Below are 16902 nucleotides of genomic sequence, written 5' to 3'. Positions count from 1 at the left end.
GGCTGCCCCCTCCCTGGCAGCGCTCAAGGCCAGGCTGGATGGGGCTGGGAGCGACCTGGTCTGGTGGGAGGTGTCCCTGCCCATGGCAGGGGGGTTGGAACTGGATGATCTTTAGGGTCCCTTCCAACCCAAAGCATCCTGTGATGTTGCGCCTGGTCAGTGTGACAAAAGCTAACGTCATGGGGGGACGCTGCCGCGCTGTCCCGTGGTGATCCTGTTCTCAGGCTCTCCTCCCTTTCATCCACCATCCAAACCTGCCACAGGGCCGTAAGTGTAATATTTATTTTTAATTCTCTGATACTCCTATGATAAAAATCGTTACTCTGTCGGCGATACTGCGCTTGATTTAGAACATTGATTGTTAATTCTGGCAGTTCTCCTACCAGCAGAGATTTTTAAATAGCAGGAGCCGAATGACTCTTTAGCAGAATAGCTCCTGGGGGACAGGGATTGGTTTTATTGACTGAGTCTCTTTGCCTGTGGGTAACAGCAAGGCTGCGCTGGCTGTTTTTTCTGTAATTGTGAAGTTAACTAGCTTCTGCTGTGCTGTCAAGTAGATATGCCTACATCAAAAATTACTGCATTTGCCTGCTGTGAGGTTTGCAATGTGTCTTATTAAATGTTTTCAGCTGCTGCTAAACATGAAGGTAACCAATAATTTACCGGGTATTGAGGATCTGCTGTGTTTTGAAAGAAAAAGCTGCCTTTATTCAGCATTTCTACAGCTGTTGAGTTTGGTGTAACTTTTATCCAGTGTGAAACTTTCCGAGTGAACCATAAAGCTAAACCAGATCTTGCAGAAATAGGTAGCAGAGCTTATGAGGTAGGGGTGTGTTATCGAGTAATGCTATATATGATTATTTTAGAATCTCTTAGTTCAATCATGATCGCTTTAGCAGAAGCATCCAAGTGATTTCCTTTGCCAGAGCAACATAAACCACTTAATTAATTGGAGCAACCATTATGGATAGGTCAGCATGGACTGGGAGCGAGGGGCTGCTTTGGATTTCTCCTTTGAAAAAGGAAGGAAAAGAGACATTTTGTGCCTGTCAGAGGGGAGCTGATGGCTGCCTAGCAGGACAATCCTCCTCTTGTTCCTCTCCAGCTGCCGAACTCCTGGCAGGGCTTTGCGATAGCTGCAGCGAGCCGTGGGTTCCCAAGCGTGGAGCATGCAGGATTCATCCTGCTCGGCTCCTGAGTGCAGTGGAACCAGCCGGCCGGAGGGCTCAGCCTCCACCACGGTGCGTGGCGGGGGCCACTGCCCGAAGTCATACCCAAACACCGTGGCCACTGACCTTCCCGCTGGCTTGCCCCCGGTGCTGGCTGCCTTGGCAGGAGCCGCAACCGCTCCTGGCCCCGTTCGCACCACGTCTCCTGTCCTCCTACCAAAAGCCCTTGCAGGGTTACCAGCGGGGAGCCAGGCTCGGCAGCAGGAGCCAGGCACGGAGGTCCAGGGCTTCAGCTCGGTTTTCAGCGTTTCCAAGGCACGCTCAGAGCTGAGGTGCAAGGCGAGGGAGCGCGTTGCGCACATCCTGCCCTGGCCCCGGCGAGCTCGGAGCTGGGACCTTGGATGCTGGAGGGACGATTCATCTTTCAACTGGTTTTAGCCTGGATCCTGCCCTTGACCCAATCAGACACCGCTCCTGACGAAAAGCAACGTGCTTCAACTACTGCCAAGTGATGAATGTGTAAAATTACCCCGGGTTTAGATAAGATGGGAGCTTGATTTTTCTTTCAGGAGTGCATCAAGCTGACAGTGCAAGCTTTTTTCCCTTTTACCTAAGGGTAAACTGCCAGAATTTGTCCTCATTAAGAGGATAAGTGTACTGAACACAGCTCCATTCATTTCAAAGGCTGCCTGGTTGGCAAGAGCCAGACCAATTTCTTTTTTATATCCTAAAACCTAAATGCAAGGTTGGATTATGTTACATCCTTCCTTTTTTTTTTTTTTTATCTTTCTCTCCTTTTTTTCTTCCTCTGGTAGAAGCAGCTGTAACCCAGACGCACAATCCCTTCTTAGGAAGCTTGTGATTCAGCAAACAATACCTGAACGCTTTGGCTTTCTGTTTGTTCATCCCACGTATCTGCCTGCCAGGGCCAGCCCTGTCCTGGATGGCTCCTGGGCAGTCTGCTCTCTTCTCGGGAGATGGGCAATTCCAGAGCTCTCCTACTTCATAATTTAACTTGGAGCAGGTGCTTCCAAATCCAGGCAGTTACCTGATACCTGACCTTTTCGTGGCGTTGCTATAAAATACAACGATCCCCGCAGCACTTCACTGCTGCTTTACAGGGCTGTTGTGGAATTTGGGGGGAAACACTGGGGGGAAAAGCTGGCGACAATCCTCTGTGTTCAGTTCTCCCCCTTGCATTGCCCCACTTGCCTCTCCAGTTGCTCTCCCCGGGCTTCCCCTGCAGCCTGGCCGAGGCTGGGTGGGTTCCCGCTCCTTGGGGCGCCGCGGGAAGCTGCCGCCTTCCTCTGCCTCATCGCCGCCTGCTGAATCTCCATCAGCAGCATCTGCCAAGCTGACACCGTTGCATGAAGCGGGAAGCATGTGGCATAGGGCAGAGGGGCTCATTTTGAGCTTGAGAAGGCAAGTCCTGTCTTTAATTTGAAATAAAACCTTCAGACTAAGAATAGCAAGGTAGCCTTGTTAGTCACCTACAACTTGAACTGCTATTTCAATTTGATTTCTTTAGCGTTGCAATGATTTTTGATCCGCAGTTCACATCAAAGCAGGTGAGCTCTCCCTACCCAGTGACTTCCCAGCGACGCGTGTCTCCGCTGCTCCGCAGCCGTACGGGTTGGCAGGGGAGCACAAGGTCCCTTGAGGCTTCCAGACTGACTTTTAATAGACCCACGTGGTTCAAACAGGCACACGGATGTGGGGATGGTTTTCTTTTTTCCAGCTCTTGTATGGCAATTAGTAGCCCAGCACAACAGAAATGCCCCAGCAACGCTAAGCTGCTGCTTTTCGGAGCAGGAGCTCTTGCTCCTCCGGTATTATTCTATTACAACGACTTTACTTCTCTGCAAGCGCCTGATGGAAGTGTGATTGTGTTGTGTGATGGATGCTGGCTGAGTACAACAGTGACAGATGCATGCTGAAACTGTGTGAAAATTTTTGCAGCCAAAGCAAAACTGGCAAATGTTTGGCTTTCCGCCAGCGTAGCTCGCGGGCGCACGGTATCTGACGGTTTAACTGCAATGTTTACGGCACTGAAAAGCAGTTCTAGGCATGGTTCTTGTCAGCAGCGGAGAGCAGATAACATCTCTTATTTTGTTGACCTAGGCTGCCCCTCCAGTCTTAGAAACCCTTTTTTAAATGTTGTTTTTTTTTTTTCCTCCCACTGTGCCCTTATCATACTTTTAGTCAAATGCTTAAGGAGGATGGAAGAGCCCTCTGCTTTGATGCCTTTGAGAGAGCACAGCTGCGTGAAGCATCGGGCACTTCAATCCTGAAACTTTATTTTTTGACATAAATAGTGAAAAGTCACCTCTTGTAGCTTTTCATCCCCTCTTCAGAAGTGCTTTTTTTTCCCCTCCATGAACATCTCCTAAGACAGCTCTCAAGCATGACTGTGAAAATCCTATTGTAAAGGAAAACGACGTGACAAAGAAAAACGTCTCCGCTAGGTGCGGAGGTGAGGGGCAGAGGAGCGGGAGGCGCTGACCACAGTTTTGCACGGTTCACTTCTCCCGGGCCACGGGCACTCAGCATGATTTTGCACGATGGCATCTGTCCCAAGGTCGCCTTCGTCCGCTCACCTTCCCTTGGCGGAGCAGGAAGGGAGCTTCCCACTTCTGCGCAGATCTACAGTGATGGGTCTTTGTGTGAGTGTTAAATACTAATTAACCCGGGCAGAGGGATGGTGCTGGCCATAAATCAGCACTCGTGAAGCCTGCTGTTTGCCTTTGGGTTGGGGCAAAATGACAGCCTGGCCTAGCTGGTGGGAAAGCGACGGCCACACCTCCTCAAGGTGCAGCTTTGCCCTTTGCTGTCTACGTAATCAAGGGTCTATAAATAGCCTGAAACAGCATTTTGCTAATATTTCTACAAATAAATAACTTACAGGTGCTGCTGGGCTGCCTTGTGTAGGCCCTGGCCCATCCTCGTGCTGCCCTCTCTGCCGCCCCAGCCATGGACGGAAGCACCGAGCACTGGGAGCGTGGAAAGGGGTCGGTGCTGTTGCTCTTGGAGGTTTGATGTGAAGGTGACCAACCACAAGTGACTTTGTCCAAGGGCTCACGCTCCTGCCCATGAACAGGAGCCTGCAAGCCTGCCTGTGGTCACCAGGGCAGCGCCACAGGGACCTGCACGAGAGGATCCCTAAGCAGGGAAAGGACAGCAGTAGGAACTGCAGGACAAAACGGAGCACCGGTACCTTAGCGACCATTGCTCATCATCCCCAGGCTTCCTGGTCCTTGCGCTATTTGTGCCCTTTGGTTTCCCAAATTACATAGCTGACCAAAACAATGTCTCTGACCTGCTCATTTGGACCCAAAGCGCGAAGCAAAAATACGTTCGGAGGTGCCGATGTTGGCGCATCCCTGCGGAGAGCCCGGGCAGCCACCTCAGGTCTGTCCTGGGGTCCAGAAAGATCCAGAAAGCGAGAGCCCCTCTGGGCTGGGTGGGCAAGAGGGCAGCAGTCCTCTTGGCAAGGCGGGGGTGCTGGTATGGAGAGGAGGAACCCTTCTAGGAGCGTGTTTTCACAGCATCCCTCCGGGGCAGAGCAGAGCCGTGAGGTCCATTCCTATGGGACGGCGCTGGCAACGGGCGCTTCAGGCTGTACCTACTCAGAGGTGTTTAAGCAGCACATTTACCAATGGAAACTTGTAATATTACACTAATACCTAATATAAAGACAAAATCAAATTGGTTTGAACGCACAACAGGCTACTTTGTTAATTGAACTACACACAGCTTCAATTTGAATGGGAACGATCAGCCATGATTGTCCCTGTTCAATAGTCATTTTCCTTTACACCCTCTTTTTCAGCGGTATCCTTAAAAGAGAATGACGTCTTTTGGTGCATTTTCAATGGGTCTTTCCTGTTCTTTTTTCTTAGAATACCTTGCGTGGTGATAGAAATATATGATGACGATAGAAGCAATGTTCAGAAAAATGATGAGCAGCATGATCCAATATGAATATCCATAAGTGTGTACAGATCTGATATGTGTCTGCACAGAGGAAAAACATCCACGGGCCAATTCTATAGACAGGGTGTTTTCTTCTACATTCACAGGAAAGAGTATCATGGCCAGAAGTATGAGGATTCCTAGAAAATATAAATACAAATGTTAGAAGTGGAACTGTAGCGTTATTGTGTAGTCACTTGTAAATAGTCGACTTAAATTGATTAGAATACTTGGACTAGGACAAAGATTAATCCCATATTTTCCAATAGTAAAACATGAGGGCATTTTAAAGATTTTCTGTGCCAGCTAATAGTATCTGCCAGGTGTTTTGACATTGGCAACTATATCTTCCGCTAAAATTAATGGACTCTCACCGACTATTCTTAGATAAGGCCATTTAATGTAATATTTTTTCACTGCATTTAGTGCTGATAAGTATAATACATTCACCCCTTGGGTGATTTGCAGACTGCCTATTTGATCTGAGCCCAAATCCTTGGGGTGTGCAATATCGCAACTGGAGGATAAAAACCTGAGCAACCTGGTTTGCGCTCAGGGTTGACGCGGCTTTTCTCAAGAGCTTAGGCTTTGAGGTCTCCCATTCTTTCCAACCCAAATTATTCAACAACTCTCTGATGAGCCAAAATGGGATGTCTTATTGGATCTGTATCTATTTGCTATAGCCTTCTGAATACAAGTGGAGTTTTTACTTTGACATTTAGCTAAATAATGCTTTTACGTCTCTACTTTCGTTGTGCTAAAGGAACTATAATCTCTGAACATTGGTGAAAATATTTCCATTCTTTCTAGGTACCCCATCCTACAGCTTTTCCTTCTGAAACAGGTTCAGGTTTTTGCAGGAGGACACTGGACTTTCAGGCCACCTGGTAGGAGAATTACGAGCCTTCAAGACACACATCAAATGGTGCATGATTTTTCATAAAAACACGCCCACTGCAAAATAGACTTCCAGGTCATAGCACTTACAGGACTGTAAAAAGTAACCACAATCCTCAGTTTAACACGAGGGGTTTCTTTCTCACTAATAGGTATTTTGGCAAGCCCGTGGTCCTTTCACTTCAGATCTAAGCTTGCAGATTCAGGCTGAGTGATGGGTGCTGGGCTCGGGAAACCAACAGCTTTCTCACGTGATGAGAGAATGACCTGCTTGTCTCAGAAGTTGAATAAATGACTAACTTAGGCTTTTTCTCACTTTTCTTACTGTGATTCAAGGCGACCACAGGGCTCGCAGCACCTATCTTTATACGCCGTGTTAGCCACGGCTGGAGAAAAAGCAGTGGGTGGGTTTCACACCCCCACCTGTGCTCACCATGATTAAGACTATGTTTAATTATACGATTCTCTTTTTCCACCAAGGTCTGATTTTGGCAAAGGCAGCTCGCGGGCCCAGGACAGGACGATGCTGCTGGGGACACAGCTCAAGGGAGAGCAAACTCCCGCTCCACCAGTGAAGCATCTTCGGGCCTGAAGAGCTTTAGAAGGACAAAATGCCCGTGCTGCAGTACTCCGTAATCAAATGTCTTTAAAGAAAATTTTCCGAGTGCAAACCTAGCGTTAGAGGAACGCATAATCCTCTTGAGACAAATGGAGTGTGAGAGCTGAAGTCATTACTTCAGATGAAGATGCAGACGGCAGGGAGGTGCGTTAGGAGCAGCTAGGCTCAAGCCTACCGGGTGAACGAGGGGTTACCCCTCCAGGGAGCTGTTTGACAGAGTTCACCTCTCTTGATAACTCAGCGTCTCTACCTTTTTTTTTTTTTTCTGCTTAGGGAATGTTAGAATTTATTTTGTTCTGTGAAAGTGTTTTTCGGCGAAGGAAATAAATTTTGCCATGACTCAGTCCTCCTAACTGCCGCCTCCCCGTGTTAATGCTGTTGCGGATGTATTTCGCTCAACGCATTTTTCAGAAACGAAGCTCGAGTCCATCCTGTAGACGAGACCGTAGAGGCTTAATTTGGCGTGCAGGTAACCCAGCAACAAATATGCTACAAATAACATAAAATAGTGCTGTGAGGTCTTAAAGAGGTTGCAAATTGCTCTGCAGTCACATCCAGTGCATCCTTTTCTGTTACTGTTCCATTCTGTGTTTGTCAGCTCACTCTGTTCTTTTTTGATGTGCATCGTGTGCAAAATGATGCTGCATCTGTTGGGGCTTTTCCTTTTCCATTTTTGCTGCCAGTGAATCCAAAGTCCTACTGAGCGGTGGTGTCGCTTCCAGTAAGTAATACTATTTTACTGGTACTTAAAAGACAGTTTTCAGGTATCCCAGCAGACAAGGTCAAAAACCAAAACCAACTGAACAGACTACTTTTCCATATGTTTCCTTTCACAGGTACGTATGGATTAATCCTGGAATCGATGAGAATAGTGTTCATGGATACGGTGGGCAGAAAGCGGTCAGCACGAGACGCGTTACTCACCGCATAAGGAATTCCAGGTATAGACTCCGGTGGGTCCCAAAAACGTCTGGTAGGGATTGCTGACGGCATTAGTGCAGGTAAATCCAGAACTCAGCAGGGAACTCAGTAAACTGAGAACCAAAATCACAATAATTGCAGTGGTCGTGCTTTTCGCGCTGGTGTTGTTCAGGTTATCTGCAACTGAAACACAGCGGCGCAGCATTGACAGTGAGCCTTCCCGGCACAGTCCGGTGGGCTCGGATGACCTCATGACTTACTGACTGTGATTGAAAGCTAATAACCAGAGATTTGGCTGATCTGTAAAGATTTGGATGCAGAAGGAAGGAACAGTAAGTTTGGATACAGCGCGTGAACCCGAATCCAAACTGGGGTGAAGGTGCATTAGGCTGAGATGAGTGCATGTCTGCTAATCCTGCAGGCACACACACCTCCTGGGCATCAGGCTGGGCAGCAAACTTCTCTTCCTTAATATTTCTTTAAATATTTCCTCTGGACATGGCCAGACAGAAATTTTATGCCCGAATCGGATCAGAAAACTAGGTGTTCCTCTGCCCATCGTTCCTGAGATGTCTGGTAACTTCTCCAGACACCTGTTTAAACCTTGGCTCCTATGGCAGATTCTTTCCTTTTCATATAGCAGCAAGTCCCCCTCATATGGAATAAATCTGACAAGGGGAACAACTTCTAAAAGTCCAGTAAAGCCATTAGCCTGGAAGGGCCAGGGGTATTTGTAGGACAAACGTAACTGGTCATGGTCACGCGTGGACAGGGGAGGCACGGCTGAGCTGGTGTTCAGACCCTGACTAGATCCATCTCTCTGCACCTCCTGCAGAAAAAAAAAACCTGGCGGAGGCAGTATTTGCTCCCTGCTTTTAAAGGAAAGGAGCGGCTCCTGCTTTGTTTTCACCAGGAGGACCGGGTGCATGGTGTGCTGTGGCTCCCAAGGAGCTGCACTTCGTGCCCGTGGCTGGTGGCCCCGGGCTTGGCAAGGGGACGCGTGTGGGTTTGTGCCCGTGGCTGGTGGCCCTGGGGACGAGTGTGAGCTCCCGAGCTGCTGGCTCAACCCTGCTCTCGAGGTCTCGGCTCCTGAGGCCGCGTGTCGAGGAGTCCTGCATCTTACCATCCAGCACCCCGGCACCTCTCCTTGTTGCTCCAGCAAAGCTGATGCACACAGATCGTTGCCTGGTGGAGTTTCTGCAGCTACACGTGTGGCCGCCCTATATACGTGCCACATACAGTCAGCCCCTCCAGGACTGTAATCAATGTTACTGGTTTTGCCTAAATCCTTCTAGTTATGTGATGTGTTGCCGATAGAGAGGCACAAATGTCACGTCAACGTGTAATTGCAGCGTAGGTATGTTGAAATATATTATTTTCCTCCTTTCAGTTTAAAGACTGAGAAGGCAACTACAACGTGCCTGTGGCTGCCTCACCCTGTAACAAATACGACAATGATGTTTTCAAGCTCTGTTCAAATGGGTGTTGTGATAGACAGTCACCTGTAAGAAAACTTCCTTTCTACGCTGCTTTTAATACAAAGCCGTTACTGCAAAGTATTCAGTTAGTGCATAAATTGGAGAAATCATAGCAGAAAAAAATAGTAAAAACCCCATAAAAAGAGAACAAACGCTCATCACAAAAAGAAGAGCTATTGAAAATAAATGAAAAGGAGAGCTTTTCTCTCGTTTTATATAATATTCCCGGTAGAAGTTAATTTCTGTTTGAGGAAACGACAGGTAAGGATGTGTTATGGAAATTAGTTGTAAATTTAAGCAAATCTAGAAGAATAGGGAAGAGAGGCGTTTGGGAGACATCACTCAATGAAATGGAAGCAAGCACACCGCTGGCTGGGCCATGAGATTGTGCTGAAGCAGCCTCACTGCTGGGGCATCGCCGAGTTAAAAAAATGAGCCTGGAGCCAAATCAAACAGGTTTGTGTCATTTCCTTCTGGCAGCCTCACTTAATTTTATCACTCGGAACATCTCCGGAATTGACTGGCTACACCTATTGCAACCCCTAATTGATCTGGTTTATCTCTGGCGGTGCTCTGCAGTCCGGGGGGTGTAATTTTGTCAGACTCTGCCTGTTGTAAGCCCGTCTGCAACAACACGAGACTAATGGTTTTAAATAAAATGATGGTTTTGTGGCGGCAGGTTATTTTTTTTTTTTCTAAATAAAGCAGCCTGTGCAAACCAAAGGCATCTACTGTAGCTGATCTATTTGAATGGGATCGATAGGAAGCCACAGCTGGATAAACCTCTACATCAGTGTAAAATAACCCAAAACCAGAATGAAAGCAGGTGGTTTTGCCTTCGCCAGGTGTCTCCTTAATTTCCTGTATCTTCTTTTTTTGGTTTTTTTTTTTTTTCATCTTTAACTCTTGTATTGTTGGATAGAATTTCCCAACTTTTACTGACCTGAGTGAATGACATCCAGCTGCCAGCCTGGAGGTCTTTTCTAAGCAGTGCTGCTCTGGCAGCTTTTGCGAGGTCTGCGAGCACTTAGGACGCGTAATAAATTGTTCATCTAAAAAAACTCCAGAAAACCCCAAAATAACCCCACCCAAAGTAGGGTTCAACCTAGTTTCTACTTTTCAAGAGATCCCGTAGCGCATCTGGAAACTCACGATAACATTAATGAAGTTCCAGCAATTTTCAAGCATTTGTCATGTATTTTAAAAGCCCGAAAGTTCATCGATTCCTCTCTGCTGTAGCAAATTTCAAAGACTTCCTTGTGTGCTGTCGGCCTTGCTGGTTGTCAATAGTCGGACAAATCCTGGCTTTACAGGACTCTCTGGGTGTGCCTCTTCCTGCACCTTGCTCATGATTTTTATGTGTTTGACTTGGAGACAAGCAAAGCTGTAAACAAGCTCTTTGACAGACTGTTATATTCATAGGCGGTCCCTTTCGAAGACAAACGATTAAAACAGCTGATGAAGTCTCTAAGGACTTAAGTTATTAAATAACTTTCATGTTCTGCCAGATCACTCTGCTCATCCCCAGAGCCTCCTAAGCAGCTGTATTGAGTTTTTGCTCTATTAAGGCTGTTCATGGCAGTCTGTTAAAGAGACTACCCTGACTAGCAGTCCATGCACTGCACATTTGCAGAAACCATATCCCTTTGCTTGTCTTTCATCTTTACACTTGGAAATTTCTTTTACTGTTGTGGTTTCCAAAGCAATAAGTTATGGTCTTTGTAAAGGCCATTGATAATCTGCTTTTGTAGGGCCATTAATAAAAGGCAGCCTGGGCTGTTGCTAACAAGTAATCTATCTCCCCAAGCTATCAACTTTTATTTCCTCTTTTATGATTCCATTCCCCTTTTCTAACACCCAAATATGACAATGCCATTTGAGAAACACAATCAGGGTGCACAGCAGAGACCCCCCAGCCAGGGCATACTGGTAGAGCGACAGATCGCACTGTGTTTTAAAGTTATAACTCTTCTTGCTGGTGTCTGAAAGGTTAGAGCAGAGAAAGCACAGCACTTCATTTCTCCATAGCACAGGCAATCCATTTACTTAAGGATATCATCAACGCAAAGACATCTACCATCTTAGGAGGACCTGACTATTTGAATTTAAAACCAGTATGCAAGCAATTCTGTGAAGTATTTTTCCTATTTCAAGAATGCAGGGAATCACACTTCATAGCAAATGCGATGATCATGCCTCGTATAAAGCCTAAGTATTAATTTAAAACCAGTTCACTTAATCTTGGATGTATGCCCGACTGAACTAGTGAGGGATGCGGGCAAACCCATATTTGGGCTATTCATAAAGCCCAACCTTCTCTCAGCAGCTGTTGAAAGCAAGTAGCAACTCCTGAAGCTTGCTGGTTCTGTTCATCCCTAAATGGCTGATAGGTGAGAAGTGAGATAACGTTTTGTAGATGATAAGCACAAATCCCTAAGTTTGATGGGGGGGAAACCACCACCACCAAAATACACGTAGACGATGCGAAGAGCTGAAATCCTTTACTGATGCAAGTGTTCTGTGAGCGCTTGTCATTAATTGTAATTAAAATTTACCCGATGGCAGCGCCCAGGCCCTGGGATAAGGTTGTGTTAGCTGCTGTGCAGGCAAAAGCAAGACACATGCCCCGAATTCCTGCCAGACTGCATCCTCGCCCTGCAATCAGCTCTCCCTCAGTGGACTCCTGGCTTCACGTGGAGACCTATTAAAATCAGCAAGAGTCTGCCCGTTTGGGGCTTGAGCCAACTGCCATGGGGCGATACAATCATATATAAACTATTTTTATGGATGCATATTTGCTCTTCTAGAAAGTACTTTGATTATTCTGATGTGACTGTAAATGAACTGGCCTGAATGACTTACGATTTTGTGTTTGTTATGAAACGATCTCTAGATACGCTGCGTGCTTTGTGAGGAACACTGCTGTGTTCAGGTTTTTCATTGCAACATAATTGTTATAAGATGAGCTGGCTTGTTTGATACAGCTTTACCCCTGTGGGAATTTGGGGGCCTGTTTGTACAGATACCGTGTCTGTGCTCCATTAAGCTAAAGACTAGTGAGCTAGGAACTGGGAACCATCTGGAGGCGTAGGTCTGCTGTGGCTTCTCTGTGATGGGACACCTTACAACTGCCTACCAAAAAAAGAAAAAAAAAAAAATTCTTAAAGTACACCTCATGTTTCAAAATTGTTTGACCTACTCTTCCAAAGTGTTGGCTTTTTTCACTTTCACAGGTGTATACCAGCATCGCCGCTTCGAACTCGGTGAGACAGCAAGATACACGAAACGAGCGCAAACCCTTGGTCCTTGGAACAGCTTTCAGGGTTATCTGCCTTTGGGCTTTGGGGGTGCTTGTCCTCACAGCAGTGGAGCTACTTGGGTGCAGAATTACGTAAACCTTTGCTGAACTGTGTGAAGTCAGTACTGAGTCTGCGGTATGCACTCAGCATGTGTAATTCCTTGTTTCTGGTTTGCCTTTCCTCACGTGTTGCTTCTCATCTTAGGCTTTTCTTAAGTCTAATTTAAGGTAAAACCCCTTCCGCTCTTCCCCTTGTTCTTTAATTTTGTTGTATTCCCAGGCAGCATTCCTCCTCCCTTAGCTCTCAGTTCTTCTGTCCTCCTTAAGTATTTAACCACTTCTATCCTTTTTCTTCTGTAATAATTCTGTCGTTGAGGATAAATACCAAGAACTGCAGACACACCAAAAATAAGACTGTTGCATATCATCATTAGACACAGTTTAATTTGAATCTACTGGATGTTTGCTGAAACGTTATTCTAATAACCTTGTTTCCAAATCTCAACTCAGAGTTTTTTTGGAAAGTCGTGATGATGAGGAGTCACCTGAAAACTGCGTGTTGGGTCTTATAAAGGCCTTATAAAAGATGACAAGCTAGACTGTAACCCGTACTTCACAGGCCAGCATAAGAAAAAAAGATATGAGCAAGCCTAAATTTTGTAAATACTAACTGAATGGTTGGTTGATAATATCACTTAAAAATGGAACAAGGTGCTTTTAAAGAAATAACAGGAATGTTGTCATTAACTTGTAGGTCCAGCACACGTATAAACACCGTATCTGTCTAAATTATTGGTTTACGTGTTTTGTTGTTTCCCTTCAGCAGCCTCATAAAACCTTCTATAAAAATGACGCTAATTTGATAGCAGGTGGCAAAATGTTTTAAATCAAACAACTAATTTAACATGATGAAATTTAAAAAAAAATATATCCTGGAAGGTGAATTAGGTTTGCAATCCTTTAATGAAATGGTAATTGAATGTTGCATTTCTGTTCCTTATTAAAGCTTCTGAAAATTATAATCAGTTTTACACAAAGGCCCTATTCTGTATTTCCCCCTTGTTCCAAGGCGTAGGCTAAGATCGCAGGTAATTAGAAGGAGTTGCTATTGGCAAGAATGCCGCAGCATTTCTATGCTTTTGGGGGGTCTTATTTTATACCACTTAAATCCCCAGACTGGTTCACAGATATTCTTGTTCTCAAAGCATTAGAGTCGCAGCTGGAGCCCAGAACGAGCTGTGGTTCCTACATCCATCACCTGCATGAGCAAGAAGACGCCATCCCTGTCCAGGCATAACGCCACTCACCTTGGAAAGTCCTTTCGGAAACCTGAAGTCCCGCGTCGACGAACTGTGCGCAGGTACCGCTGAAAAGTCCGTAGGTGAGACTCACCGTAACGCTGGCGCTCGTGCCGGAAAAGCGAACCTCGCTGCTCATCCAGTGCTGGGTCGCCAGCGCGACGCAAATCATCGCGAAAGAGCAAACACAGGCCAAAAAAGCAGATGCAAACATGGCTGTTTTCTTTCTGGACGGCATTTTGGCAGACGGAGATTTTTCCACCGGTTCAGGGTATTTTCTTCCCTTTAGTCCTGCTTAGCATGAGGCGGCTTCCTCCTTCTCGCTATCTGCTCTCTGCGCTAGCAGAAGGTTACCCTGGTAAACTTTAAGCAAACAGCAGCGGTAATAAAAATGTAAAATAATTGAACTTTGGTCTGGAGAAAAGGTGTTGCCATAGCTACGAGAAAACCAGCCTGGCAAAGGCCGGCAGGAATCGTTGGGGAGTGATTTACGATGGCCTTGCCAAACCGTAGCTTTCCAGGTCACGGCTCTGGAGACGGCTTCTAGAGCCTAACGCCCGCGGGTTCCCGGCTAGCCTTACTGCTGGCTGGGAGGTTTTTCACTCCCTGACAAGATTTTCTGGTCCGTTCTTGCTTTTTCTCTTGAGAGGCTGATAACCAGGCTGGAAAGAATTTTTGCTAAACCTCTGTCTAATCTGTATATAATGTGTTACGGTAAAGAGAAATAAAATCTTCCTTCTCTGTCCAAATTCCCAGCTGGCTTAACGGCTTTCCAACTTTTCTTTTGAGACCTCTTTTTAATTCCTCACGTGCTTTGTGAAACCACTGGGCTGGTCTTGGCTTTTGGGGTGGGGTAAAGAATTTCAATCTACTGTCAATAGATTATTTTCTAAGGAAGAGCTATAATGCTTAATTAAATTCCATATATTTGCATACAATAACTCCTTCCCTTTTTTTTTTCCGACAGGGGGAAAACAGATACCTTGAATAGAGATGCATTTCAATGAAGTAGTGGATAGGTAAAAGAGCAACACTGAAGAAAATCTGTTCTGGACTGTAAAACAAGAGAATATATTGTTTTCTTCTGCCCAAATTGACCTAAACAAAGACAAAACCCAGTAACAACATGACACCAAACAGAACATGCATTGCTTAATAATTAGGCTGAAGCCAAATTTCTAGAACTTGAGGTAAGCTGGGCACCAGTGTCCCCGTTCTGTTTGCGTGAAATCTAAAATGTAAATTAATAATCTATTGTCAGGATAAAGTAGCAGCGATTCTATTAGCTTGTCTTTCTCTTAATTGTAATGTCATTATTCCATCTTATACTGAACCTATGCTCCTGGATCATCCAGAGTTTTTTTAATAAACCTTTAGGAAGCAGTCTGTTTTAACTGTGTCGCTAAATAAACCTGTTGAGCTGCCTTCTTGAAGCTTGACTGGTGTGTCCTGCGAAGACATTGAGAGATTAAAGTTTTATTAACTTCTTGGGAGCAGAAAATACCTGTTCTGTAATGCAGTGTTATTATACTGTCATTCCTCTTGTGTTAGAATTTCTCGATTCAAAACTTTAAAGCAGAAATCACATTTTAAATCAATGTGGTTTATTTCTGGTCTTTTACATGATATGGTCTTGTGCATTTTTTTTTTTTAATTATATTGGACCTTAATGATACTTTTGATGTCATTGCTTTAAGAATGTATATGTTTTATAATAAATAATTTACATGCTTCATATATGTACTTAACATACAGAACATAGCAGAAATCAGTCAGTATACGATTTAAGCACTGAAGAGCAAAGGGAAGCTCTTCAGCCCTTCTAAGGACATGAGAGGCAGGGCTCTTTCTGTCCAGTACTTCGGTTAAATTTTAACCCGAGCCATATGCCTAAGCTCTATCAGACTGATCCACCTCTACAGATCTATTAATCCCTCAGTTCTATCCGCCGTTCAGCTGCATACAAAGAGCATAGTCGAAGTATTTGCAGTCCAAGGATATTTTGTAATAAACCGAGGTAAAAATCTGCCCGCCTGCCATCACCCCTGTGCCGTCAGCTGTGCCACTTGTCCCCTGTGAAATACATTTTCGAACTATATATTTAAGAACTGATATTTGTCTTGGTACTGCCTTTGAGGGAGTAAATTTTCAGCTGCTGCTGCTCAGTGGTCCTCCTTCAGCAGACTGGAGAGAACCAATTTGAAATGAACTGAGCACCCACACCTTTAAAAATGCTAAATAACAGAGACTAAGAGCCGCAGTGGGCAGCCTGTAGTTCCTTTCTAAGCAATCGTATTCAATTATATTTAGTTTTTGGTGACTCAGCTCAAATTTTTGTGGCTCAAATCATTGAATCTCTCCTGTGGCCAGGGGAATTGCTCTCTAAATGAGACCATAATATGCCTTTTTCTTCCCTGCCACCTTGAAGTTAATCTGTTCTCCGCCAATGGTACAATTCCTTGTGTCTTTTTTTTCCTTGCAGCTACCCAAAAAAGCATCATAGAACCTGTAATGAAAATTGCAGTTTGACATGACACACCTCATCACTTGAGAGAAAAGAGATTGGTTTTCTCCGACTCGGAGAAAACGTTCCCCTCTCAGCACCTACCGACTCTGCCCCCACTAATACACACCCAGCCCTGCACAACAGTCAAGCCGAAAAATCTGAGAAAGTCATTATGAATCAGATAGACAGCAGAGAGATTTGGAATCCTTTGCTATACAAAATTGCATATAGCCCTGTGTTTTTACAGGAAGAAGACGTGAGTATTTCCCTTCTGCTCATGTACAAGCCAGTTTGCTTTAAGCAACCAGACAGGTAAAAACATGAAATGAAAGCTTTTAACTGCAAACATTTAATGTGCATTTATTTTTTGACGTTACAAGGACATTTTTACAGGTGGAAAAACCCCTAAATCACACAGTGGTTTGTTGCTTTGCCCACAGCTCCGGATAGATGCCATCTCCCGAGGGATGCCATCTCCGGAGGGATGCCATCTCCGGAGGGATGCCACCTCCCGGCTGCGGCAGGCGGGGTGCGAGGGCTTGCTCCCAGCTGACTTGCAGGTAAGTGCGCTCAGCACCAGCCGGGAAATTCGAGGTGAAGCCACTGCAAATCATTTTCTGTTCTGCTGCAACCGCTAACGTTTAGCGGCAGTTGCTGGTGGTTTACCAAATTCCATATTGAGATAAAATCTTTCATTTTAAAAAACAACTGACAGCCGGCGAGGTGATTTAGCAGCATGGCTGG

General features: G+C 45.4%; 1 protein-coding gene across 1 annotated transcript; it reads right to left on the bottom strand.

Annotated features, from left to right (window-relative positions):
- Positions 1-5006: 5006 nt before the first annotated feature.
- Positions 5007-13890, bottom strand: CLRN3 (clarin 3). The gene is made up of 3 exons (XM_009958430.1): positions 13662-13890; positions 7582-7761; positions 5007-5281 (listed from the first exon to the last, which is right to left on the bottom strand). Exons 1-3 carry the CDS (start codon positions 13888-13890, stop codon positions 5007-5009), a joined length of 684 nt encoding a protein of 227 aa, XP_009956732.1.
- Positions 13891-16902: the final 3012 nt, after the last annotated feature.

Source organism: Leptosomus discolor, chromosome 6, assembly GCF_034619465.1.
Source record: "Leptosomus discolor isolate bLepDis1 chromosome 6, bLepDis1.hap2, whole genome shotgun sequence".
Lineage (NCBI taxonomy): Eukaryota > Metazoa > Chordata > Aves > Leptosomiformes > Leptosomidae > Leptosomus > Leptosomus discolor.
This window is presented reverse-complemented; position numbering and strand designations above follow the sequence as displayed.

Excerpts from the sequence above, each read along its gene's own strand:
- CLRN3 (XM_009958430.1), bottom strand. The coding sequence starts at position 13,890 with ATGCCGTCCAGAAAGAAAACAGCCATGTTTGCATCTGCTTTTTTGGCC. Across the intron at positions 7,762-13,661 it reads TTCCGAAAGGACTTTCCAAG|TTGCAGATAACCTGAACAAC; the intron begins GTGAGTGGCGTT and ends GCTGTGTTTCAG. Across the intron at positions 5,282-7,581 it reads TACCTGGAATTCCTTATGCG|GAATCCTCATACTTCTGGCC; the intron begins GTGAGTAACGCG and ends TATATTTTCTAG.